The 27358-nt window shown below is 37.0% G+C and overlaps 1 protein-coding gene across 3 annotated transcripts; it reads left to right on the top strand.

The window, feature by feature from the left end:
• The first annotated feature begins 53 nt into the window (after window positions 1–53).
• CUTC (cutC copper transporter) lies at window positions 54–26823 on the top strand. 3 transcript variants are annotated; one of them, XM_032882526.1, is made up of 9 exons: window positions 54–171; window positions 3576–3647; window positions 6737–6796; window positions 11207–11416; window positions 12330–12365; window positions 14930–15063; window positions 23526–23553; window positions 25434–25539; window positions 26327–26823. In XM_032882526.1, exons 1-9 carry the CDS (start codon window positions 111–113, stop codon window positions 26439–26441), a joined length of 822 nt encoding a protein of 273 aa, XP_032738417.1. In that variant the 5' UTR covers window positions 54–110; the 3' UTR covers window positions 26442–26823. The 3 variants fall into 3 exon arrangements, 2 of the variants coding, with proteins under 2 accessions (XP_032738417.1, XP_032738427.1); XR_004385593.1 differs by lacking the exon at window positions 23526–23553 and having other exon boundaries at window positions 26327–26438; XM_032882536.1 differs by lacking the exons at window positions 25434–25539; window positions 26327–26823 and adding an exon at window positions 24542–24613.
• Window positions 26824–27358: the final 535 nt, after the last annotated feature.

Here is a 27358-nt window from a genome sequence, read left to right as displayed (position 1 = left end):
GGGACGCGCAGAGGTGCGCGCAGCCGTGAGGCGCGCTTGCTTGGTCGCGCGCGCGCCGGAACTCCGACTCGGTAGAAACCGAAGACGCAGAAGAGAGGAACGCATCGAGCATGAAGAGGCAGGGGGCCTCCTCGGAGCGGAAACGGGCGCGCATACCGTCCGGGAAAGCCGGTGCGGAAGGGGGCGGGGAGGGGGCGGTCGTCCGGCTTGACAGCGCGGGGCGGGCCTGCGGGAGTTCTGGCCAGTGATGTCGCGATTTCTCTCACAGCACTTCGCCCACCCCCTCGCAGCTCGCCGCGGGGCACGTTCTGTCATTCTGGCTCTAAATGTGGGGAACCCGGGAACCCGAGGGCCTGAGAAGGGGCTTGTAGCGAGAGTGACCGGGCTCTGGAACCAGACGTGTGGCCTCGAATCCCGGCGCCACCACGTTTAGAGTGCGACCGTGTTCAAGTTGGTTAACTTCTCTCAGCCTCACGTTCCCCGTCGCCACGCGAGGCTACCAGTCCCCACCCCGTGGCGTCGTTGGGACAGTTAGATGCCGAGCGCTGAGCTCCGTGCCAACCCCTGGTGACCGCTTGGTAACCTGTAGCTGCTGCGGCGGAGGTGAGGACTGTCCCCAAAGCTGCACAGCTGCCGGGTGCCAGAGCTTGTGACTGCCCCCAGTCCCGAGTGCTTGCTGCTGAGCCAGGCGGGACGGCGTGGCAGGTGCTAGGGGATTTGGCAGAACCCCCTTCACCCCGCACCTGAACTCTTGGTTCCTGTGGACCAGGAAAGCTTTTTGATCTCAGGACCCCTTTCCCCTCCTAAAAGTTAATTGAGAACCTCAGAGACGTTTTACTTATATAGGCTGAGTCTATTGGTGTTGCTCCTATACGAAGTTAAAACAGAAAATTTAAAATATTAATTAATTAGGAACCCATTACGTGTTAGCACAAATCACATTGTGAGTGTGTGACAAATAACTGTCTTCCTAAACAAACAAATAGAATGCCAGTGTTTTATATATTTTTGCAAATCTCTTTAAGATCTAGGTTAATGGAACTGTTACTTCTGCATTCAATCTGACCTGGCAGGGAGCCGCTTGAAAATTCCACACCACTTGTCAGAGAATGAGCGTGAACAAGGCAAATAAAGTCTCAGTATTATTATGAAAATGCTTGTCATGGCACAGACTCTGACAGGGTCTTAAAGGCCCCTGGAGCTAACTGGACTACCACACTTTGAGAACTGCTGCTCCAAACAAATACCTTTTTGTGGAGCGGATGGACGCCTTTGATTCCTACAAATAACTGTTTCCTGGACAGCTGACTTACTCTGCCTTCTGTCAGAGCCTCCCCTGTGCGCCTCCCTCCTCTCCTGGCCAAAGTCCTTCCTCCTGTGAGGCAAGTGGTACCTATGCAGCACTGTCCAGTTAGTCTGATGGGACAGCTGGTGTGGGTGGCTCTCTGGAAACTTGGAATGAATGCAGTACTCTTGGTTAAGAACATAGAGTGGCTCTTAAGTCTTGAACAGTGTGAGACTGACAGTCTTCTTTTAAATAAGTGAGAGTGTTGCAGTTTGATGTAAGCAGATGATAGATGTTTGTTTTTCAAATTAAAAATAGCCTTTTGGGGCGCCTGGGTGGCTCAGTTGGTTAAGCCTTTGCCTTCGGCTCAGGTCATGATCCCAGGGTCCTGGGATCGAGCCCCACATCCAGCTCCCTGCTCAGCGGAGAGCCTGCTTCTCCCTCTCCCTCTCCCTCTGCCTGCTGCTCTGCCTACTTGTGCTCTCTCTCGATCTCTCTGTCAAATGAATAAATAAAATCTTTTTTAAAAAAGCCTATTAAAAAATGGTAAAAGCAATATTGGGTAGGAAAAAAGCAACATAGAAAAGTAAAAAGAGGAGGATCCACTAGGCTGCTCAGTTTGTTAAGCAGCAGACTTTTTTTTAAAGATTTTATTTATTTATTTGACAGAGAGCAAGAGCATATAAGCAGATGGAGCGGCAGAGGGAAAAGGAGAAACAAGCTCCCTGCGCAGGGAGCCCAATGTGGGGCTCTATCCCAGGACCCTGGGATCGTAACCTGAGGTAGAGTCAGGCATCCCAAGCATCAGACTCTCCATCTCAGCTCAAATCTTAATCTCAGCCTGACGTTTGGGTTCCACAGTGGTCTCCAGGCTGGGCTTTTTAAAGTGGAGCCTACTTTAAAAAAAAAAAAAAAAAAGGTAAAAAGAGAAAAGTAAAAGTAATTCCAAATCTTACCACCTAATAGCCATCATTATCAGCACGTAGTGATTCTTTTAGGTATTACTGCATGAAGTATACATTTAATACCCTTAATTGTAAAAAAGCAAAACAAAACAAAAAACTTATGTATTCAACTTACAGAAAGACAACTTACAGAAAAAAAAAATCAACTTACATTCCCCTCATCTCAGGGTCAGAAATTTGTGAAGACTTTTTATCATGGAAAATTTCAAACATATACAAAAGTAGAATAGTATATTGAATCCCCATGTACTCATCAGTCAGCATCTGCTAGTTTCAGCACATGGCCAATATTTTAAGTATCCAAACTTATTTTCATCACACTTTTAGTGTAAATACATGAATGAAATTTGTGAATTTATATTATTCAGCCTTTAGTAAGTCTTTGCATGACTACTGTGTACCAAGGTATACACTGTGCTTGTTGTAGGTGATAATGAAGATTTCTCACATAAAAACCTTAGGAACTTTAGGTCAAGTAAAATGGAACAGATACCTATCTACATACATAATAATAAGAGGTAGAAAGTAATTAGTATTTTAAGAAGATACAATTAGTGTTTTAAAGAGGAACATATAATTTATGAAGAGTTATATGAGTTCAAAAGAGGGAGATCCCTACTTTGGGAGAGAGAAGATATGAAAATGTGATTCAATATGAATCTTGGAAGATTTTACCATTCAAAGATGGAGCCGGCAGGACTTTGTGGTTTGGGGAGATGGTATAAGCAAGAGCAAAGATGAGAATTGAGGGGAACTGGAGGTTTATAGAGGAAATAATATGTCATTTATTAATGATAACTTTTTGTACACACAATGGGTACTCGCCACTTTACATTAATTGAATTTAGTCCTCACTACTCTGAGGTAGGTTCTAAAAGCTACTCTATTTTATAGAAAACTTAAGCTAAGTAACTTGTCTGGGATCACACAAATAAGTAGTGGGGTCAAGATTTGAAGTCCATCCTTGTTCTTAAACATATCTTTATAAAGATATTTAAACATACTCTGAAAACATCGAGAAACATTGAAAAAATCTGACTTAGAATATGATGATGAGGGCTGTGTTTTAGGAAGATTAATTTGGCATTCAGTGTATATTTTCTTCAGTATAATTTATTATACATATGTCTGTATACTTATTTCATAGTTAAGCGACCGATTTAATACTCAGTGTGGTATTTTATTGCATTCATGGTCTCTAGTGTATTTACCTACTTGCCTATTATTGGACATTGGATTTGGGCAGCAAAATATAAAATAATGGTTGTCAACTGGTCTGGATGGATAGTACCATCATGAATTGCATTGCTTTCTATGTGTTTTAGGAACAGCAAATGGATTTCTCATGGAAGTGTGTGTTGATTCAGTAGAGTCAGCTGTAAATGCAGAACGAGGAGGTAAGACAAGAGAGAATGAATGACAGTTGGCAATCCTTCTAAAAGTCTGAAAATGGGGGTGCCTGGGTGGCTCAATTGGTTAAGCATCCGACTCTTGATTTCTGCTTAGGTCATGATCTCAGGATTGTAAAATTGAGCCCCAGGTCAGACTCAGCACTGGGTGTGGAGCATGCTTGGAATTCTCTCTCCCTCTCCCTCTGCCGCTCCCTCTGTCCTCTCTCTCCCTCTAAAAAAAAAAAGTCTGAAAAGGAATCCTATGAACTGATCTTGGGAGCCCTTGTGATCTCTAAGGATCTTAGTAATCTTTTTGAAAACAGCCAACCAACTGGAAAACATACTGGAAAATTGTCATCTTTATCATCTTCTAATCTTACTCCTCCAATAGATCACATTTTGAGTCAAGTGTCCATAATAGTGCTTACTCACCAACTTCATGTTTTTTCAATTGAACTTAGCAAAGACTTCATTTTTTTTTCAAACTGTTGACTTAAAGATGATTTAAGAGTTTTGCTGCCATTTTCATCATCAAGACTTTTATCATTATCTTTCTTTTTAAAAAGATTTATTTGAGAGAGAGCAAAAGAGAGAGCACAAGTGGGTGGAGGGGTAGAGGTAGATGGAGAAGCAGGCTCCCTGCTCTCAGGGCTCAATCCCAGGACCCTGAGATCATGACCTGACTGTAGGAGGACACTTAACCAACTGAGCTAACCAGGTGCCCCCATTATCTTTTTTTTTTTTTTTTTAACATTATCTGTTTTACCTCCAGGTTTGTTTTGCATTCTGAACCTGCTTTAATGGGGGAAATGTAGACATTCCCCTCATCTCAGGGTCAGAAATTTGTGAAGACTTTTTATCATGGAAAATTTCAAACATATACAAAAGTAGAATAGTATATTGAATCCCCATGTACTCATCACTCAGCATCTGCTAGTTTTAGCACATGGCCAATATTTCAACTATATCAGGAAATCAGGACACTTTTTATAAAGAGCAACATAGTATAGGGGTGCCTGGGTAGCTCAGTTGGTTAAACATCTGGCTCTTGATTTCAGCTCATGCCATGATCTCAGGATCAAGGAATCTGCTTGAGATTTTCTCCCTCTCTCTCTGCTTACCCTGCTGTCATGTGTGCATGAACATGCTCTCTCAATAAGTAAATAATTTTTTTTAAGAGCCACATGATAGGGGCGCCTGGGTGGCTCAGTGGGTTAAAGCCTCTGCCTTCGGCTCAGGTCATGATCTCAGGGTGCTGGGATGGAGCCCCGCATTGGGCTCTCTGCTTAGCGGGGAGCCTGCTACCTCCTCTCTCTCTGCCTGCCTCTCTGCCTACTTGTGACCTCTGTATGTCAAATAAATAAATAAAATCTTAAAATAAAAAAAAAGAGCCACATGGTATGTATTTTCAGTTTTACCGGCAACATTTGGTCTTCATGGAATATTCTTTGTATTTTTAAAATAATCCTCTGAAAATGTAAAAACAGTTCTTAATTTGGCAATAAAATAAGAGTGAAGTTCTGATATGTGCTACAACATAGATGAATCTTGAAATTCATTATAAATGGAAAAAAACAGTCACAAAATACCACATGCTATATGATTCCACCTGTACAAAATGCCACATTAGGTAAATTTTATTATTTTTTAATTTTTTAAAGATTTATTTATTTGACAGAGAAAGAGAGATCACAAGTAGGCAGAGAGGCAGGCAGAGGAGAAAGGGAGGAAGCAGGCTTCCCGTGGAGCAGAGAGCCCAATGTGGGGCCGATCCCAGGACCCTGAAATCATAACCTGAGCCCAAGGCAGAGGCTTTAACCCAGGGAGCCACTCCGGCGCCCCTCACATTAGGCAAATTTTAGAGGCAGAAAGTAGATTAGTGGTTGCCTAGGGTTGAGGGGCGTGGGAGAACAGAGGTGACTGCTAAAGGGTATGAGGTTTCTTTTTGGGATGAGGAAAATGTTCTGAAATTGATTGTGGTGATGGCTGTAAAACTCTGTAAGTATACTAAATGTATTGAATTGTATACTTTAAATGGGTGAATTATATGGTATGTGAATTATGTAGCAATAAAAATTTTTATTTTTTAAAAAAACAAATACATTTTTAACTTATAGGTCATAACAAAAAAAGCTGTGGCCTTTGGCCTGCAGTGGACTAAGATATTGTCAGCCTGATCCATTCTTTATAAGTTTTTTTTCACCTTTTAATTAAAAATTTTAGCACTGCATCTTTTAGTAGGGTTTGAAAAATTGTACTATATTACATCAAACATTTACTTTTCACTTATTAGCAGTATGCTTCTTCTATAAAGAACTTTCCCTCATCAACTGTTTATCTTGAGGTTCAGTTTCTAGAAGGCAGGATAAATGCTTGCTCCTTTTCCTGTTTACTGATTTTTGGATAATGAGTTTATTCTCTATCTCCCAGTGAATTGTTTTATCATCAATGAATTTAGATTTAGACATATTTCATATGTTTTACTCCTCTATAGTTATTCTTCTTATTGATTCTCAAAGTGTCCCATGTTTGACTGGTACGAGCCCCTTCAGCCTGGATCCTGAGACTCTCTTGACATGACCCTGTAGGCTGATGGCTAATCTGCTTTTAGCATTCACCTATTCTTGAAATTATTTTGATGTAAGCTATTTAAAATTACCTTGTACTTTTATATATCTTAGAATAATAAAGACTCTTGCAAAAGATTATCAGTGAAGGTCAGGGTTCCACTATTGTCAATCCAGACCATATTTATTCTGAGTCACATCCTTGTACATGGAGAAGAAACCCTGTAATACAAAATTTCAAGAGACTTAGCTTAACTTGAATTAACTCTTAAGTTTGATATCAGTAACACCAGATGAGTTGCAGAATATAGTTGGGATTAAAAATAAAGTTTTAGTCTAGTTTTATAATTTGATTTCTTTCAACCCCTAAGACTCTGCTCTATATTTGGAAAAAATGTTAAGTTGACTGTTTCATAAATGTTTATTATGGATGATAATTTCTGAGAAGTGCTTCTTAAAATTTTTCTTAATTTTTAAAAGTTTATTGTATTGAGCAATTCCTTTTTTTTTTTTTTTTTTTAAACATAGGTGCTGGTCGGATTGAATTATGTTCTGGGTTACTGGAAGGAGGAACCACACCCAGCATGGGTTAAGTGTTTTCCCTATTTTCTGGTAGGAGTTTATAGAGCCTGGAGACAATAGAAAATATGTTTCATTGAGATCCTTTACTAATGTTAACAATGTTAACATTAGTTTGTGTGTGTGTGTGTGTGTGTGTGTGTATTAGATATGTTAACAATGCTGTAGATATTAAATTAGTTACAGGTGCTTATGGTTGTAAATAAACTTCAAAGATGAGATCCTTGTACATCAAAAAGTTGAGAGATAGTTACTGTTAACGTTATCTTTTCATCCTGGCATCTTCAGCATATTGACTTTTGTCTTCATTTCTCCCATCCTGGTCTTTGTGCTGTTATCATACATTTTGCTTCTGTATATGTTAAAAATACATACACTCCACACTGCATTTTTAAAAATTATGTTATATTAGTCACCATTCAGTACTTCATTAATTTTTGATGTAGTGTTCCATGATTCATTATTTGCATATAACACCCAGTATTTTTGTTTAAAGAGCCAGTTGGGGCACCTGGGTGGCTCAGTTGGTTGAGCATCTGACTCTTGAGTTCATCTCAAGTCATGATCTTAGGGTTGTGGATTGAGCCCCATGTTTGGCTCAGCACTCAGTTGGGAATGGGCTTGAGATTCTCTCCCTCTCCCACTGCCCCTCCCCCACCAACTAGTGCTCTCTTTCACACTCTCTCTCTCTCAAATAAATAAATATTCCAAAAAAGAAGAATCAATTATCTCTTTTAAAGAGATTAAACTAATAAGAAAACAATCATGTATTTACCTATGTGTAGTTACTATTTCTGATGTTCTTCATTCCTTCATGTATGTCCGTATTTCCATCTGATTTCATTTTCCTTCTGTCTGAAGTAATTCTTTTAACATTTTTCTTGTAGTACAAATATGCTGGGGATGAATTCATTCAGCTTTTATATATCTCAGAACATCTTTCCCCATTTTTTGGAAGTTATTTTTGCTGGGTGTGGTATTCTAGATCAATAGTTTTTTTTTTTTTTCCTTCTTTCAGTACTTTAAAGATGTTTCTCCACTGTCTTCTTGCTGGTGTTATCTCTCATATGAAATATCATCTGTACCTTTGTTTTTTTGTTTTTCTATGTAATGGCTCTTTTTCGTGGTTGCTTTAAAATTTTTTTCTTTATTCCTGGTTTGAGCAATATGATATGATATACCTGATTATAGTTTTCTTCATGTTTCTTGGACCTGGGCATTTGTAGTTTTCATCACATTTGGAAAATTTTCCTCATTCAGTGTACACCACCCCTTCCTTAAGAAACTTCAGTTATACTTGTTTTAGGCTGCTTGAAGTTGTCCCACAGCTCACTGATGAACTACTCTTTTTTTTTTTTTTTAAAGTAGCCTCCATGCCCAGTATGGAGCCCAACTCGGGGCTTAAACTCATGACTGTGAGATCGAGACCTGAGCTGAGATCAAGAGTCAGACACTTAACCAACTGAGCCACCCATGCACCCCTCTTTTTATATTAATCTCCCTTTTCTCTGTTTCATTTTGCCTAGATTCTGTTGGTTTGTCTTCAAGTTTACTAATCTTTTCTCTGCAATGTCTAATCTGTTATTAAACCCATTTAGTATATTTCTCATCTCACACATTATAATTTTCATCTTTAGGAGTTTGAATCTGTCATATCTCATATATTCTGAACTCTTTTGAAGGTTTGGAATAAAGTTATAATAGATGTTTTAATGACTTGGCTGCTAATTCTAACATCTATATCAGTTCTAGGTTGGTTTAATTTCAATGATTTATCACCTCATGATGCATCTTAGTTTCCTGCCTGATAATTTCTTATTGGTTACCAGACATGAATTTTGCTTTATTGGATCCTGGATATGTTTGTATTCTTATAAACACTCGGAAGCAGTTGGGTTGTTTGGAAACAGTTTGTTCCTTTTGGGTATTGCCTTTAAAATGTGTTAAGCAGGTCTGAAACAGTGGTCAGTCTAAAGTTAATTATTCCTACTACTGAAGAAAGACCCTTCTGTGTACTGTACCCACTGCCCCATGAATCTTCAATTTTTCCTATCTGCCTGTTGGGAATGGGTATTATTTTTGACCTGACAGGTGTGAATGAAAGGCATTATTTTTTTCTAATTCTTTTAGTGCATTTTTTCCTGGCCTTGTATGATTCATTGTATATATGCACTTAATAATACTGAGCTGAATACTGAAGGGAGATTCTCTGCAAATCTCCAAAATTTCTTTCTGTCCTCCCTGGTGTTCTTTCCTGGGAACTCCAGTCACTTGGTTTCCCTGGACTCTCAGCTTTGTCTCTTCAACTCGGAATTCTCTGGCTTCCACTTGGGTTCCCCCTTTCTATGCTGCAGCCTAGAAAACCCTTAAGGACATTAAATAGATAGATAGAAAGAAAGAAAGTAAGAAAGAAAATCCTCAAGGTAGTAATTTGGGCCAGTTATAGAGCTGACTTCGTTTGTTTCCCATCTTTCAGGCATCATTATTTTTTGTTGCTTGACACAAAATCTCTTGCAAACCATTGTTTCATATATTTTTCATATTCATATGTGTTTTGGTTATTATAGGTGGGAGGGTAAATCCAGTCCCTGTTACTCTGTCTTAGTCAAAAGCAGAAGTCCGTGTATGAATTTTTGACTCTTCTGTGTTATTCTAAAGTTGATAATAGCATTATTTAGTATGAAGGGATTATATATGCAATAGCTCTTTGGAATCTTCTCACTAAAGGAGAGCATTCCCTGGCCATTCTGTGGTATCTCTAGAACATACCTAAATTTGAGTGCAATCTGTGTTTTGTAACAGCAATCATGATTTATTGCTTGGTATTGGGCATATTGTTGTCCCATGCAAAATTGGGGTTCTTTTAGGAAGGAAGAAGAAGTAAATCCATCATGCCTGTCACAAAACTTATACAGTTGGTTCCCAATACATGGTGGTTTGGCTTATGGCTTTTTGGGTTTATGATGGTATGAAAGTAATATGTATTCAGTAGAAGTTGTTCTTTGAATTTTGAATTCTGATCTTTTCCTGGATTAGCCATTTGTAGTATGATACTCTCATGATGCTGGGCAGCCACAGCTTCCAGTTGGCTTTGCAATCACAAGAGTAAACAACTGATACACTTGCAACCATTCTGTACCCACATATCCATTCTGTTTTTCATTTTCAGTACTGTATTCAATAAATTACATGAGATATTCAGCAGTGTTATAAAATGGGCTTTCTCTTGGATGATTTTGCCCAACTGTAGGCTAATGTAAGTTTTCTGAGCACGTTTATGGTAGGCTAGCCTAAGCTGTAATGTTCAATACGTTAGGTGTATTAAAGGCATTTTGACTTAGGATTTTTTCAGCTTAAGAGAATGTAATGTAATTATAGTATAAGATGTAATTGCAGTGTAAGTTATGGAAGATCTTTACTATTGAGGGTTTCTGAGCTAGCAATGAATTGTGTCATTTAGGTATTTTTGTTCATAGATCTCTACATAAATTCACAAGTAGAACTTTGCTCTTTTTTATATTATTTTCAAAAAAGGTTTGATAAATTTCTTTGTTCATTAAAGGTTCATAAACTTTAGAGCTATATAAACATCTCTAGTAAGTTCTAAATAGAGCTATAATCAATCAGAAAGGAAAAATCTTATGGAATACACAGGCAGAATATTGAGCCTGTTATATTACACTTTCAAATGTCTTACACCAGGAAAAAGATTTTTTTTTAAAAGATTTTGTTTACTTGACCAAGCAAGAGATCCCAAATAGGCAGAGAGGCAGGCAGAGAGAGAGGGGGGAAGCAGGCTCCCCGCTGAGCAGGGAGCCTGATGCAATGTGGGGCCTGATCCCAGGACACCGGGATCATGACCTGAGCCGAAGGCAGAGGCTTAACCCACTGAGCCACCCAGGTGCCCCCAGGAAAAAGACTTTTTTTAGTCAACTGACAAGTACTTTTAAAAATGCAGTAAATTCCTTTTTTTTACTAAATTGCTCTTTTTTACCCTTGATTCTCTTATTACTTAATTTTTATTATATACACATTTTAAAATTAATGTTGTCATTCCCTTTAGATCCTCCTTTCTCTGGTTTCCTCAGCATTGCTTCCTTTTCTTGTAGAAGTGATACACAAGAGCAAATGTAAAATAAATTTTATTGACTTCCTTGAGCTGTTAGTTCACATTTGAATTTTATTTTTTTTTAAGATTTTTAAAATTTATTTGAGAGGGAGAGTATGTAAGAGAGAGAGCACAAGCAGGGGGAGCTGCAGGGTGGGAGGAGAAGCAGGCTCCCTGCAGGGAGCCCAATATAGGGCTGGATCCCAGGACCCTGAGATCATGACCTAAGCTGAAGGCAGACACTTATCCCACTGAGCCACCCAGGCATCCCTTACATTTGAATTTAATTAGTCCGCTCTCTATTCTTTTAGGTGTCCTTCAAGTAGTGAAGCAATGTGTCCAGATCCCAGTTTTTGTGATGATTCGGCCACGTGGAGGTGACTTTTTATATTCAGATCGTGAAGTCGAGGTGATGAAGGCTGACATTCGTCTTGCCAAGCTTTATGGTGCTGATGGTTTGGTATTTGGAGCATTGACTGAAGATGGAAACATTGACAAAGAGTTGTGCATGTCCCTTGTGGGTAAGAATGTAGCCTCTAGTGATAATTGCATTTAATCCTCCTGATATTGAAAATAATATAACATTGTGTGTCATCTCAGATTTAAAGAAAATAAAGAAAAACGCAAGTTTTCCTGAAAACTGGCTTTTCAGTCACACCTGCAGGCACTTAAGCTAACCTATTTTAAGCAGTAGTTATCTAGATGTTTGGAGTAGAGGGTATATGTGTTCTAGTCCTATGACTCCTAAGTTTAAGTTGTTATAGATCAAGTTCTGTTACTGTTCCTAGAAGGTTTTTTGTTTAAGATTTTTATTTGTTTATTTGACAGAGAGAGAGAGATCACAAGTAGGCAGAGAGACAGGCAGAGAGAGAGGGGGAAGCAGGCTCCCCATCAAGCAGAGAGCCTGATGTGGGGCTCGATCCCAGGACCCTGAGATCATGACCTGGCCAGAAGGCAGAGGCTTAACCCACTGAGCCACCCAGACACCCCTGTTCCTCAAAGGCTTAAGGGAAGTTTACCTTGATTCCTTTAATCACTACACGAAAAACTTTAAAAGCTATTGCAATTGGTGAGGATGGGGAGATGTGGAGAGGATAGAAGCATACTACTTATATTACTAGGCAAAGTCTTTCTTGAAGATTCTCAGAGGGGTAAAAGTAATAGATATAATGCTGCCTTTGTACTCACCAGATCGCATAATTTTTATTTGGTCTAGCTAAGGAGTGGATGACTGTTTTTTGGTATGAAAATCGGAGATTAATGGAAACATAGGAATTCTGAATTTGGAAGGCTCGATTTTGTTATTTTAGTTCACTCTTTTTACTTCCTAAGAAAGGAAAGTATAAAAAAGTCCCACCTAACATGGAAAATTCTGTGTATAGTAATCAGTGATGATCTCTTCATTTATATTGTTATTTGGCTTTCTTTTTATAGCTATATGCCGTCCTCTACCAGTCACTTTCCACCGAGGTGAGTCATTTCCATTTTAGAACTTCTGTTGAATGGTGTCAGTTTTCTAATTTCACCAAATGCCATAACCTTTTTATGGAACACAATACTGGAGTATTACACTATTGCCAGTTGTTTTCTTTTTTCTTTTTTAAGATTTTATTTATTTATTTGACAGAGATCACAAGTAGGCAGAGAGGTAGGCAGAGAGAGAGGAATGGAAGCAGGCTAGCAGGCTCCTTGTTGAGCAGAGAGCTGATGCAGGGCTCTATCCCAGGACCCTGGGACCATGAACTGAGCAGAAGGCAGAGGCTTTAACCCACTGAGCCACCCAGGCGCCCAGCCAGTTGTTTTCTTTTCTGACCTTGGGATGGACTGTTTTAAATTTAGAGATGCACAATTTGAAGCTTCGTTATGAAAAGTTGTTAAAAGTAAGTAGTAGTGGTGGTTGTGGATTAGAATAGAGGGAGAGATTAGGAATTGGCTACAAGTATATGTACTTGTCCAAGCAAGAATTTTGCGATTCTTTTTTTTAGATTTTTTTATTTTTAAGTAACCACTACACCCAGTGTGGGGCTTGAACTCACAACCCCAAGATCAAGAGTCACATGCTCTTCTGATGGAACCAGCCAGGTGCCCTGAAGTTCATTTTTATTAGATTGCCTTAGACCATATGCAACCACCAAAAACCACTGTGGCCAGTGAAATGAATGGCTTAAGCCAGACAAGACCATTCTAGGAGCTAGTGGTACAGCCAGCTTTCTCAGATGAATATAAGATTCATGGGCAGAGAGAGGGGTGGATATCTACATAAGAATTAGATACTATTAGGAAGGAGGAAAGACAGAATAGATGGAGAGAGTCAATGAAGAGATGTTCACTGTTGCGCATAAAACTATATTAATTGTCTGCATCAGAATGATTTCTAAAAAGTATCTGATAATTTCATGTAAAAAATACCTCTTACCTATAAATCAGGTAGTTCTAATTTCTGTACACTTTTGTCAAACCTTGTTTGGTAAAATGTAGGAACAAGTGACAGTTTTGCCTGAAGAGGGCACTCTGTTATCCATGAAAAGAAAGAAGTCTTAAGTCATTTTTTTTAAGTTGATGATATGTGCTTGAGAAATTGTTGAATGTTTTTCTGGCCTTTTGAGTGAGCATTCAAAGATTAGTATAACGGTGGGCACTGGCATTTGCATCTATTTATAGAAATTAGAGATAAAACATTTGTTACCCTTGTTTCTTTTTGAAATGAATAATACCACCAGATAACTGTTTTCTTGACTTGCTGTTTAGTAATGTTTATCATAAACTAGCAATAACTAAAAGATGTTAGAGTGTTTAAAATTCAGCACCTTGAGAGTGGCCAATAAGCAATCATTAAATATGAAAAGTAGTTTAAATTAGTAAACTTTTTTCTGAAAAATATGTAGTTTAAAGTTTGACATGTTAAATAATTTAAAAAGTAAAGATGTCATGTAGAATGTATTTTTCTCTGTTCTTAAACTAAGAAAATCATTTCAAATTTCTTTTCCTTCAATACATTTAACAAACATGTTTTCATGTTTTCAAAATTTTACTTTGTCCTGGGTTCTACATTTTTTTTCACTAATGTATTTAATGAGGTAGTATGATAGTTTAATCACTGGTGAGGCACTGCTACAAAAAAAGGAAAAGCCTCTGTGGTACATTTAGCTGTCTGTATACACTGAAGGGTAAAGGGGTCAAGCACCTAATCCATTGTAGATTAGAACTTCCATATTATGTAGCAGTGCTGAGAACCAAAGCAGTAGTTTTTCTTTTTGAGGTTCCTAGTGCCACTTTCCTCTCTGAGGAGGAGAAAAGTCTCTTAGAAAATAGAATGGAATTGTGAATATAGATAGACTATCGTAAACAACTGTCCTTATACTGTGAGCCTTAAGTATTTGGGGTAAATGGGATAGCATAAAATATTGTCAATAATGAGAATGTGAACCAAGGCCTTTTTTAGAACTGGTCAGTGTAATATTTGTCTGAGGTCCAATTTGTCCAGTTTATCTGAAGCCTTAAAACAGAATTTTCCAAATTTGAGTCACTTGTGTATCTTATTTATAGTTTTACCATACCTGAGTGCTACGTGGCAAATTTATTTAATAATTTTCTTTAAATAAAATCTTAAGTGAATTATTTTAAAGAGAGACTTTTATAACTCATGAAAAATGGAAATGTTTCACTTCAAATCTGTATTTAAGTAAATACATCTATTTAAATCTGTGTTTATTTAAATCTATTTAAAATGTTTACCATCTAAAATGCATACCATTATGGTATGCAGACTGTGGTATGCTGATAATTTTGTTCTTGGACAAAAATATATATATAGTATTTGTAGAATTCTTTGGTTTAAATTGTCCCACCTTGACTGATTTCAAGCTATCAATGGATTAAAAATGGTGCTTGCAAAACTCCTGAATATTTAACAATTAGCTTTGGCTTGCCAGTACGAACTAAGTCCAGCACATCACTGTGTGTATACTACATTTTGAAAAGCACTGTATTAGAGGATATCTATACAAAATTCAAATCAGTTTTATTTATTTCAGCCTTTGACATGGTGCATGATCCAATGGCCGCTCTAGAGACCCTCTTAACCTTGGGATTTGAACGAGTATTGACCAGTGGCTGTGACAGTTCAGCACTAGAAGGGCTACCCTTAATAAAGCGACTCATAGATCAGGTATGCATAATTTCTTTCCTTTCTTCCTAACTCTGTTGTGGTTGCTCCTGATATTCTGTTGTTTAGCTAGGTTAGGTTACTAAATATTACTGACTTAATAGTTCCCCTATACAGAAAAGCAATCAGGTAGTAATATATAATTCTCATTTCTTTAACATAAGTGTTAATTATTTTTTTTAAAGATATATTTATTTTAGAGAGATGGGGAAGTGGGGAAGGGGCAGAAGGAGAGGGAGAGAAAGTCTTTTTATTTATTTATTATTTTTTCAGTGCAACAGTATTCATTATTTTTGCACCACACCCAGTGCTCCATGCAATACGTGCCCTCTACAATACCCACCACCTGGATCCCCCAACCTCCCACCCTCCGCCCCTTCAAAACCCTCAGATTGTTTTTCAGAGTCCATAGTCTCTCATGGTTCACCTCCCCTTCCAATTTCCCTCAACTCCCTTCTCCTATCTCCCCTTGTCCTCCATGCTATTTGTTATGCTCCACAAATAAGTGAAACCATATGATAATTGACTTTCTCTGCTTGACTTATTTCACTCAGCATAATCTCTTCCAGTCCTGTCCATGTTGCTACAAAAGTTGGGTATTCATCCTTTCTGATGGAGGCATAATACTCCATAGTGTATATGGACCACATCTTCCTTATCCATTCGTCCATTGAAGGGCATCTTGGTTCTTTCCACAGTTTGGTGACCGTGGCCATTGCTGCTATATACATTGGGGTACAGATGGCCCTTCTTTTCACTACATCTGTATATTTGGGGTAAATACCCAGTAGTGCAATTGCAGCATTACAGGGTAGCTCTATTTTTAATTTCTTGAGGAATCTCCACACTGTTCTCCAAAGTGGCTGCACCAACTTGCATTCCCACCAACAGTGTAAGAGGGTTCTCCTTTCTCCACATCCTCTCCAACACATGTTGTTTCCTGTCTTGCTAATTTTGGCCATTCTAACTGGTGTAAGGTGGTATCTCAATGAGGGAGAGAAAGTCTTAAGCAGACTCTGTACGGAGCCAAACACAGGGCTTGATCTCAAGACCCTGAGATCACAACCTGAACCGAAACCGAGAGTCGTATGATTAATCCATTGCGCCAACGAAGCGCCCCTCTTTCAAATGAGCATTTGAAAGAGTATTTGAGTTTTTAGTGGTTAAGGCTCTTGAGGTTAAATTACAGACAGTGCTTAAGGATTTAACCTAACTTGGATAGCCACAGAAAATTTTACCTTTTGTCTACCTTCAGCGTTTCATAGTTTTAAGCCATATCATCTCACTGTTAGCCTACGTATACTCAGGAGATCCATATAAAATTTGAAATAATTATCATTTGGAAGTGAATTCTAAAACAAAATTGTATTTTATCATCTCTCCCTATCTATCAAGATAGGAAGAAATATATTTTTCTCTTGTATGAATTTCCAAGATGACTTAGCATCATTTGTAGAGCAGTATAAAGGTGACTTTGTGGTACTTCTTTTTTTCTGACACCAGTCGAGCACCATTCTGAGTTAGTGAGTACAGACTTTGAGACAAGAAAATTCTGGATTTAAGATTCAGACGCTTATTTGCTGTGTAATGTTGAGTAGATTATTAAGCCTCTGTTCCCTTGTGTGTGCAACTGAGATAAGTTTATTACTTCCTTTATAAGGTTGTTCTGATGATTGGTAGAGATAAGATATGTAAGAGCCTTAGTACAGTGATTGATGTATAATAGATCTTGCTACATTATTATTACTGCTGTTGTTACTAATATTTTTTAGTGTTCCTGTGTAGAAATCTGATATGTTCACTTTCCTATAGGCATGAAAATAATTTTCAGAAATTTCAGCTAAGGATCTGATGTGACTTTGCTAGTCTGGAACTTACTGATTTTGTAAATATTTATTAAGTATATATTAGCTATAGGGCATTTGTACTATGGTAATGACCATCGTGTGTGTGTGTGTGTATGTGTGTGTGTAGTCACTACCCTTACAGTTTGGTGTACAACAGGCACTTTTAATAGACTAGGTAATTCTAATAGAGTGCTATAAAGAAAAGTACTAAGTGGTACCTGGCTTGGATGAGTCGGTAAAGCAAGTAACTCTTGATCCTGGGGTCATGAGTTCATGTCCCACGTTGGGGATAGAGTTTACTTAATAAAACAAATTTGAAGATACTCAGGGGGCACATTTGAGATATTTGGGCATGGGGTTAGCAGTAGTTAGCTCTCCAGAAGAAGACACATCACACGCATTGCAGTGTCTTACTCATTCAAGTGATGGTTAAGAGTGATCTATGTAAAAATGGGTAGAAAGAGTAGGTGACTGCTTCATGCAGAAGAAATAGTACATACAAAGGCCTGGAAAAAAAAGTAAGTGTGACTTCTGACATACTGAAGAAACTAGAATGTTGGATACAAAGAAAAGAATACTGTCCAGAGCCTTGAAAACTGTTGAAGAGTTTGAATTTTATCCTTGGGGCAGTGGGGAGGTCTGAAGAGTTTTAAAATAGAAGAGCTGATGAATCAGGTTTTCATTTTGAAATTGTTACTATGGAGGAGACAATAAGGTAGATATAATGCCATAGTCGTGTCTTGCATTTCATAATCACTGTGTTGCATATGTGAATTGTAGTTTATCATTGGTTGGCAGGAAGCACTGGGTTAAATATTCTCATACACTAACTTTACTTCTTTTTTATAAAATAAAAATTGCATGTATTTAGGGTATATGGGATATTTTGATATTAATATTAGTGAAATGGTTATAGTCAGGCTAATTAACATATCCATCTCCTCATGTAGTTATTGTTCATTGTGTGTTTGTATGTGGTAAGAGCACCCAAAATATTATTGTCTTAGCAGATGTTCAGTATTCACTGTAGTATTATTAACAATAGTTAATTGTTATTAGATATTAATAGTTATTGTATATTAGATCTTCAGATTTATTCATCCTACATAATTGCAACTTTGTATCCTTTGACCAATATCTACCCATATCCCCCCGCTCCTCACTCCTGATAGCAGTGTTCTACTCTCTTTTTCTGTGTATTTGACTTTTTTAGATTCCACATATAAGTGAGATCATGCCAACTTTACTTTTTGAAGCAATCACCTAGTGGTATAATATACTGGTTAAAACATAGGTTTTGGATTTAGAAAGGTCTGTGCTTAAATCCCGGCTTTGCCACTTACTATCAGAACTCTGGGCAAATTACCTAACCATTCTAAACTTCAGTTTCTTCTTCTACAAAGTTAGCATATTAATAGCACCTACCAGCTAGAATAGTTGTGGATTACTTCAGATAACAGCACAAAGTCTGATACGTAGGAAGTACTTTATACTGTTAATCACTTTGATAGCTTTAGGTAAGCATATAGTTCTCAATAATCTTTTATGGAAACCAGCCCCCTCCCAAAAGTGGTGGTTTCATTTGTTCATGTTTTGGAAATTTTTCACTTGGAAGAAAGAGTTAAATGTGATTTTTTTCTCCTAAAATCATTTCAGTATTCCAGATAGTAATATTTTGTATTATAGATGCTTTGGTTTAATACATTTGAGAATACCAAATGGTCTTATTCTACTTATTTCTCTGAACAATTATTAAATTCTATGAGTTAGCCCCTTCCCCCTTTTACTCTCTAATTTCGTTACCTTGCTTTATAGTTTTTTCATTGTACATATTACTACCTAAAATTTTATTATATAAATATACCTATTTGTTGTCTACTTTCCATGAACATGTAAACTCCATGACAGTAGGAATGTTCTCTCGTTTACCATGTCAGGGAGGAAAGTCTGTTTCTTTGCCTTCTTAGATTTTGTTTCAGGGCTTAGGAAGTAAACTGACAAAATACAAAATACAGATCAGTGAGAGAAAAACAGATTTTAATCAACTATGTACATGTATTGGAGTTGACAAAGAAATGTAACTCAGAGGTGCTTAGAATTTGGATCTTATATACCATCTTTCCAAGAAGTGAAGAGGAGTGGGGAGAAGGGCACTCAGGAATTTAGAAAAAGGAAGACAAGAGCATTTATGGGGCTGGGGAGAAAGACTTTTTGGAAAGATAAATAGATGGACCCCACTGAGAATAAATTGAAGATACTATAGTTTTGTGACAATGTCTGTTTGGATGTGGTACTAATGAGTTGCTCCCAGAGAGGGGATTTTTGACAATTGAGTTCTTTTTAAGTTATTTTCGAGGCTTTGCTTTTAGGGCAGATAAGGAATTTCAGGAATTCAAATGCTTTCAGCTCAAAATCATTTTTTTTTAATTTTTATTAAAGATTTTTATTTATTTATTTGAGAGAGAGACAGTGAGAGAGAGCATGAGTGAGGAGAAGGTCAGAGAGAGAAACAGACTCCCCGCGGAGCCGGGAGCCCGATGCGAGACTCGATCCCGGAACTCCAGGATCATGACCTGAGCCGAAGGCAGTCGTCCAACCAACTGAGCCACCCAGGCGTCCCTCAAAATCATTTTTATGACACAGTGGCATATTCTGGGTCCTTTCAACTACAATATTCTCTATACCCAGAACAGTGCTTGATAATGTGGTAGGCACTTAATACATAGTTGTTGGATGGGTGGATGAGTGAGTAAAGTGACACTGATAAACACTTTTATGATAGATCAGTTTGATTAGGGTTAAAAAAAATGATCAGAAGGAAGTTCTCTGAAAAATTTATAAAATTGCAGTCTACCGATTTTTTTCTATGGAAAAAGAATCTAATCCTTTTTGGTAACTTCAGAGCTACCTTTCCAAAATGATATAATTCAGCTGTCATGAAAAATTATGTGCTTTTTCAGTGACAAATGTGCCAGAAGTTGGACTTTGAGGTCACTTTTGATTTTTTTACTGAATCCCTGTTACTTAAATACTAGTCTGGGGATTCTGATTTCCTCATTAGAGAGTATGAGTTGTTGCCTCAGATCTGCAAAAGAGACTTTTTTTTATACCTTAAAGTATTATAATGTGCCACTAATTCATCAGTCTCTATTTCCTTTTTTTGCACCAGTGTATCATTTTTTAACTAAAAAAGTTTGGAATGCTTTTCACAAGAAAACTTTGATAATGTATCTAGCTTTTTGGAGCTGTTTTAGAGTATGTTGCTATTACATAAAGATCCTCAAAAATCATAATGAATGCTTATCTTAACTTTACACTGCTAGTTACTTAGAGCTCATTAAAGTATCTGTAACTTGTCTGAAAAGTATGGGAATGTCTGTTTCTCTGTCTACTCACAATAATGTCTATCGTCTTCCCTGTTTATTACCTTTCCTTTTTATTGTCTTTATGCTACCATTGCTTTTGAGAGTTTCTGCTTCTCTTCCCTTCTTTGCATTTGTTATTTCTGGTGCTCGCTAATTTTTTACTTTACTCCATTCTTTCTCTTCTGTCCTCTTATATCCTCTTTTTCCTTTCGTTTTCTGTCCCTCTTGTCACATTGGGCATGCTACTACCTCTTTTTGTTTTCTCCCCATTTTCCCTTCCCCACACTAAGCCAATCTTTTTGTTTTCTTATTTGTCCTAACTGGACATGATATAGAACTAAGTATTCTCAACATTAATTGTAGTTATTGAATATATTAGTCATTTGTTTCATTTTTTCTGTGGAAAAAGAAACTAAGCTATATGTAGTTCTTTATTGAAATATTTTATAGTTCAGTAGCACCCAGTAGAAGAAAGATTATGTACCCAACCCTGAGAGCATAAGCTGCATAGTTGAGGCAAAATACTTGGAATTGTTTTGAGGGACAGAATTAGCTGATCCAGTATTAAAGACTCATCTCAAGCATCACACATGAAGTCAAGCAGAGAGAGTCAATTATCATATGGTTTCGCTTATTTGTGGAGCATAAGGAATAACACAGAGGACATGGGAGATGGAGAGGAGAAGGGAGTTGGGGGAAATTGGAGGAGGCGACAAACTATGAAAGACTGTGGACTCTGAGGAACAAACTGAGGGTTTTGGAGGGAAGGGGAATGGGAGGTTGGGTGGGCCTGGTGGTGGGTATTATGGAGGGCACATACTGCATAGAGCACTGGGTGTGGTGCATAAACAATGAATTCTGGAACACTGAAAAGAAATTTAAAAAATTAATAAAAATTTAAAAAATAAAAATAGAAAAAAAGAATCACACGTGAAGAAATTCAATTTCCATACAGTTTCAATGGTTTCATTCTAAAAATTAGTGAGCTTGACATAGTATGTAATTATTTTTAATTTAAATTTTAGTGAACATACAGTGCAATATTGGTTTCTGGACTGTAGAATTCAATGATTCATCACTTACATACAATACTCAGTGTTCATCACTGTTTAATACCCACCTAGCCCATTCCCCGCCTACATCCCTACATCAGCCCTCAGTTTGTTCTCTTATCATTAAGAGTCCCTTGTTTCCCTCTCTCCTTTTTATCTTTTCCCCCTTCCCATATGTTCATCTATTTTCTTTCTTGAATTCCACATATGAGTGAGATCATATGGATTTGTCTTTCTCTGACTGACTTATTTCACTTAGCTTAATACACTCTAGCTCCATCTGTGTCATTGCAAATGGCAAGGTTTCTTTTTTGACAGCTGAGTAATATTCCGTTGTATATATAAACCACATCTTCTTTATCCATTCATCAGTTGATGGATATTTGGGTCTCTCCATAGTTTGGCTATTGTTGATAATGCTGCAGGGTGCACATACCCCTTCATATCTGTATTTTTGTATCTTTTAGGTAAATACCTAGTAGTGCAGTTGCTGGATCTTAGGTAGTTCTATTTTTAACTTTTCACGGAACCTCCCAACTGTTATTCACGGTGTTTGCACCAGTTTGCATTCCCACCAATAGTGCAAGAGGGTTCCCCTTTCTCCATATCCTTACCAACACCTGTTGTTGTGTCTTGTTAATTTTAGCCATTCTGACATGTATGAGGCAGTATCTCATTGTGGTTTTGATTTATATTTCTCTGATGATGAGTGATGTCGAGCATCTTTTCATGTGTCTGGTATCCCTCTGAATGTCTTTGTTAGGTGTCTATTCATGTATTCTCTGCCCAGTTCTTAAATGAATTCTTTGTTTTTGGGGTGTTGAATTTGATAAGTTCTTTATAGATTGTGGATACTAACCTTCATCAGATAGATCATTTCAAGTATTTTCTCCTATTCCATAAGCTGCCTTTTAGTTTTGTTGACTATTTCTTTGCTGTGCAGAAGGTTTTTGTCTTGACGAAGACCCAGTAGTTCATTTTTGCTTTGGTTTCCCTCGCCTTCGGTGATGTGTCTAGTAAGAAGTTGCTGTGGCCAAGGTTGTAGGATTTTGATGGTTTCCCATCTCACATTTAGATCTTTCATCCATTTTAGATTTATTTTTGTGTGCGTTATAAGAAAGTGGTCCAATTTCATTCTAATGCATATTGCTGTCCAGTTTTTCCGATACCATTTGTTGAAGAGACTGTCTTTTTTCCACTGGATATTCTTTCCTGCTTTGTCGAAGATTAGTTGACCATATAGTTGTGAGTCCATTCTGGGTTTTCTGTTCTGTTGCATTGATCTGTCTGTCTGTTTTTGTGCCAGTACTATACCATGTCAATGACTACAGCTTTGTAATGTAGCTTGGAATCGTGATGCTTCCAGTTTTTTCCTTTTCTGGAATTACTTTGGCTCTTCAGGGTCTTTTGTGGCTCCATACAAATTTTAAGATTGGTTGTTATAGCTCTGTGAAAATGTTGGTGGATAATGTATAATTTTTATTCTGTCATCACTACCTACCTGTTACTAGTAGTTCTACTAAATCTGCATTTGGTTTATATCCTTTCGACTCTCAGTGATACAGAGTATATCCCCAAAACGTATTTAGGAAATATAATGAACATTTGAATACAAATAAGGGAATTTCAATACCTGTCATCCAGAATTATCAGAAATTAATTCATATAGTCTAATTTTATTACTTAAAATCCAGTTAAGTTGACTTGTGGCTTTGTTTAACTGATATAATAAGCTAGGGAATTTAGTTGAAGATACAAAATTTGAGGAGGTTGCTTTTTCCCCCCAGTAATTTACTGTTACACTATGCTCTTTTTTTTCTGCTAAAATCTTGTTTAAATTCAGTTTTCATTCCACTCCATACTAAGAACTCAGAATTAGTTAAAAAAAAAAAACCCTCAGAATTAGTGTTATTTTTCAGTAATGACTTTTCTTAAAGCGATGTGATTGTTCAGTATTTATACTGTAGTCCCCTATTCTTTGTGTTCATCACAGTGCAAGTCTTCAAAGCAATAGAAAGAATTACTGTGCTAAACATCTTATTAATCAATATCCCAAAGAAATAGAGATGACTATTGAAAGTTAGACACTAGTACTAGTTTTTAAAATTTGATATACTTTCACTCATGCTTCTGTTCTCACTGCCTTATTACCCCATTTGAGAGAAAGATATTAAAATTTGTTTTTTTTTTTCTTTTTTCAGGCAAAAGGGAGGATTGTGGTAATGCCAGGTATTTAATTATCTATCCATTTGTTAGTGTAAACTGAGGTGCAGTGAAAGAAGAACAAAGGAGGCAGGACAATATGGGAGAAAATATTAATACATGGTATTCAGAGAGAAGAATATGTAATTTGATTAAAAATTTAAGATGGGAGATCTGTGCTGGAATTTAAAACTTCAGATAAGGAAAACATTCTACCAGGAATTAGCTCAGAGAGTAGCAAATAGAGAAGTAGATTGTTTGGGATTGGGGTTTCTCCATGTTTGCTCTCCCATAGTATAGAATTTTGTGAATACGGATGTTCATCTCTGGTGAGACACACCAAGTTTGATACTGCTATAATGAGTTAGGGCCAAATATCCTAGTTGTTATCAAAGTGTAAGCAAATGTTTAGGCAATATCTATGGACAAATATAATACTCACTTGATTCTTGAAAATCTCTGATCACCAAATTCTTCCTTAAAGCCAGAGCAATTGGAGCATATGCTCCTGATGATAACCATAAGATAAACTCAGTGCATACTGGCTCATTATAGATGAACAATTTTTTTTAAAGATTTTATTTATTTATTTGACAGAGATCACAAGTAGGCAGAGAGCAGGCAAAGAGAGAGGGGGAAACAAGTTCCCGGCTGAGTAGAGAGCCCGAGGTGGGGCTTGATCCCAGGACCCTGGGATCATGACCTGAGCCAAAGGCAGAGGCTTTAACCCACTGAGTCACCCAGGCGCCCCTAGAGATGAACAATTTTTAAAGAATTAATAAGGAGATCTAGAATCAGAGTGAGACAAATAGAAAGATAATCTTAATTTTTTCAAATTAATTTTCTCAAACATACAAGAAAGTTGGAGATAGCATAATGAATACTCATATATTCATTCCCCAAATTTAACATTTTGCCACAATTGTTGTCGTTTTTTACCCTTAGACATTTTAAAGTGAAAAGTGTCATGACATTTTATCTTTACACATGTTAAAAAAAGTCTTTGTTCTTTCAGCTTCTTAGGGCTCAGTGATATTACTGTACCACTACGAAAAAAGAAAACAAACAAGTTAATGATTCCAAAAGAGTATGTAAAGTCAAGTTACTTCAGCAACTTGAATAGTTGAAATACCAAGTACATATTTTAATCAGTCATTAAAAAATCTTTATTGAATATGTCCTGTATATTAGGAAAGAAGAATATAAAGATGAGTAATTTTATATTTTTAATCTGGCATCAGTTCAGAATGTGATTGTTTATATAAAAATATTTAATTAAGGGATTATTCAACAAAACAAATGAGTCCTTAAAAAGTACGGATTGTGCAGTTTTAGTAAAGTAGAATCAGATTCTTCTGTGAAAAACAAAGTTGATATTGTAATGAATTAACTGTGTAACACCTTGCATTACTCCAATTTCCAAAGAAGTCTGTGTGTTTTTGGGCTAAAGAGAGAACTTGTGTCTTTCAGACACATCTCTCAGGCTGTGCTTTTGTAGCTTCATCCTCAAACGTATCCTTACTTTTTTTTTTAATTTGATTTTGCTTAAATTGAGGGGGAGCAGGGATAGATCACTCAGTGATTTTTCCTTGCCCTAGAACAACCTTTTTAAAGTCAGGATCATATGATGTTATTATATAAACCAATGGATGTAGAAGATACTATCATACAGGTACTATGGTTCCATCATAAGGTTTTATGACCCTATTAGTTGTTCTCCAGAACCTGTAGCCTATGTCTTTTATCATTTTTTCTAATCTCATTCTAGCTTAGTAGGGAGAGAGTAACTCTTGAGTCAATGAGAAATTTTGGTATGGAAATTTCAGGTAGAGCAAGCAGTCACTATTATTCATTAAATTTTATACAGAATTCTGTTTGACTTAATGTATTACTTACTCTTCCAACAGGGGGTGGTATAACAGACAGAAATCTACAAAGGATCCTTGAGGGTTCAGGTGCTACAGAATTTCACTGTTCTGCTCGGTCTGCTAGAGATTCAGGAATGAAATTTCGGTAAAAATGTATTCTTTGCTTCATACAAGAAGGGACAGATTAATCTTTACACATTGTTAGAGGAAAACCTTAGTTGATGGCATGATTAATGAATGGAATGTTTTGAATAATATGTAAGCATTGCAGTCATTTTTGCAGTTTTTCAACTGCAAAATGGTTTTATCCTGCCTCACATAAGCAGGCTCTTCTGAACATAGGTGAACTTTATATTTTTAAGTCATTGCTGAACTTAGGCCACTTAATAATAAACCCTAATTCAGCAGCTGAGCTTCAAATGAGTCAGATATGTATGGATGTCCATTCAACTGTGATTTCCTTTAGCAGAGTTAATAACTATGGTATAAGGATCGAAGAATCATAGTTATTTTTATCCCTCCTACCTTTAATACTTAGTCTTCTCTCACCTTTGCTATTTTTAGTTACTTTGAAACTATACCACCATTAAGAAATTTAAACTATTGAGTGTTTTCTTATTATGCTTTAGAAGACTCCTATAATTTAATAGTTAGTAGTTTATTATTTCTATTTCGAATGGAGAAAATGAGATGTAAAAGAAACATGAGCCTTAGAACTACATTTTTAGACATAACATCAAGTATATTGTTAGGTAAATTTAGTTACTAGATTTTCAAGTAATTAATAAAAATTATGAAATATGGGGATCCAGTATTCTTGACCTACCCATGTTCTTGAACCATTAAATAGTCTATTATAAAATGAAGCACCAGTAGGAGGGCTCATTTAACAACTTATGTAATTATCTATCTTTTTATTATTTCTGTTGCAGAAATTTCTCTGTTGCCATGGGAGCCTCTCTTTCTAGCTCAGAATATTCTCAAAAGGTAACAGATGTGGCACAAGTAAGGACTTTGAATGCTATTGCAAAGAATATTCTGGTTTAGTCAGACCTCTCTGAGAGACATGGATATCACAAGATGAAGGTAGAAGAGTAGTCTGTAATTATGACACAGCTTTAACCTTCTTCACTGGCCAGGACTGTCACAGTTTGAGTCTCACATGGCCATGGAGAGCGTTCCCAAGAAGACAAAGAATTCGAGCAAAGCTACAATCACTTGCTTTGTTTAATCTTGCCAGCCATCTCTATTATCATGGTTAAATGTGGTGTATGCTTCTTCCACAGACAGAGGTTAGTCTGTTTTGTGGAATTAATTGATGAACTGGGAAAACTGGACTGTAAGGTATGAATATAGAGTGTGACTTCAGGATCAATTTAATAGCAGTATTTTGCTTTTTCATTTGTAAAATAAAAATTTCCATTCTATTCTGGTAATCTTTTTAAATTTAAATTTAATGTAATTAACATATAGCATATTATTAGTATCAGAGGTAGAATTTTGTGATTATCAGTTAGTTGCATATAACACCCAGTGCTCAAGTGCCCTCCTTAATGTCCATCACCCAGTTATCCCACCCTCCCACTCACTTCCCGTCCAGGAACCCTTTGTTTGTTTCCTATAGTTAAGAGTCTCTTATGGTTTTTCCTCCCTCTTTGTTCTTATTTTATTTTTCCTTCTTTCCCCATATGTTTATCTGTTTTGTTTCTTAAATTCCACATATGAGTGAAATCAAATAATATTTGTCTTTCTGTGCTTTGCTTAGCATAATACCCTCTAGTTCCATCCATGTCATTGCAAATGGCAAGATTTCCTTTTTTTTGGCACTCAGTGATATCCCATTGTGTATATATATATACCACATCCTTATCCATTCATCTGTCAGTGGACATCTGGGCTCTTTCCATAGTTTGTCTGTTGTGGACATTGCCACTGAATACAGTCTGTAGCCAGATATAAAAGGG

Source organism: Lontra canadensis, unplaced genomic scaffold (genome assembly GCF_010015895.1).
Source record: "Lontra canadensis isolate GAN:19392208 unplaced genomic scaffold, GSC_riverotter_1.0 scaffold3, whole genome shotgun sequence".
Taxonomy (NCBI): Eukaryota; Metazoa; Chordata; class Mammalia; order Carnivora; family Mustelidae; genus Lontra; species Lontra canadensis.
Note: the sequence above shows the minus strand (reverse complement) of the source record. Positions and strands in the feature narration are given on the sequence as shown.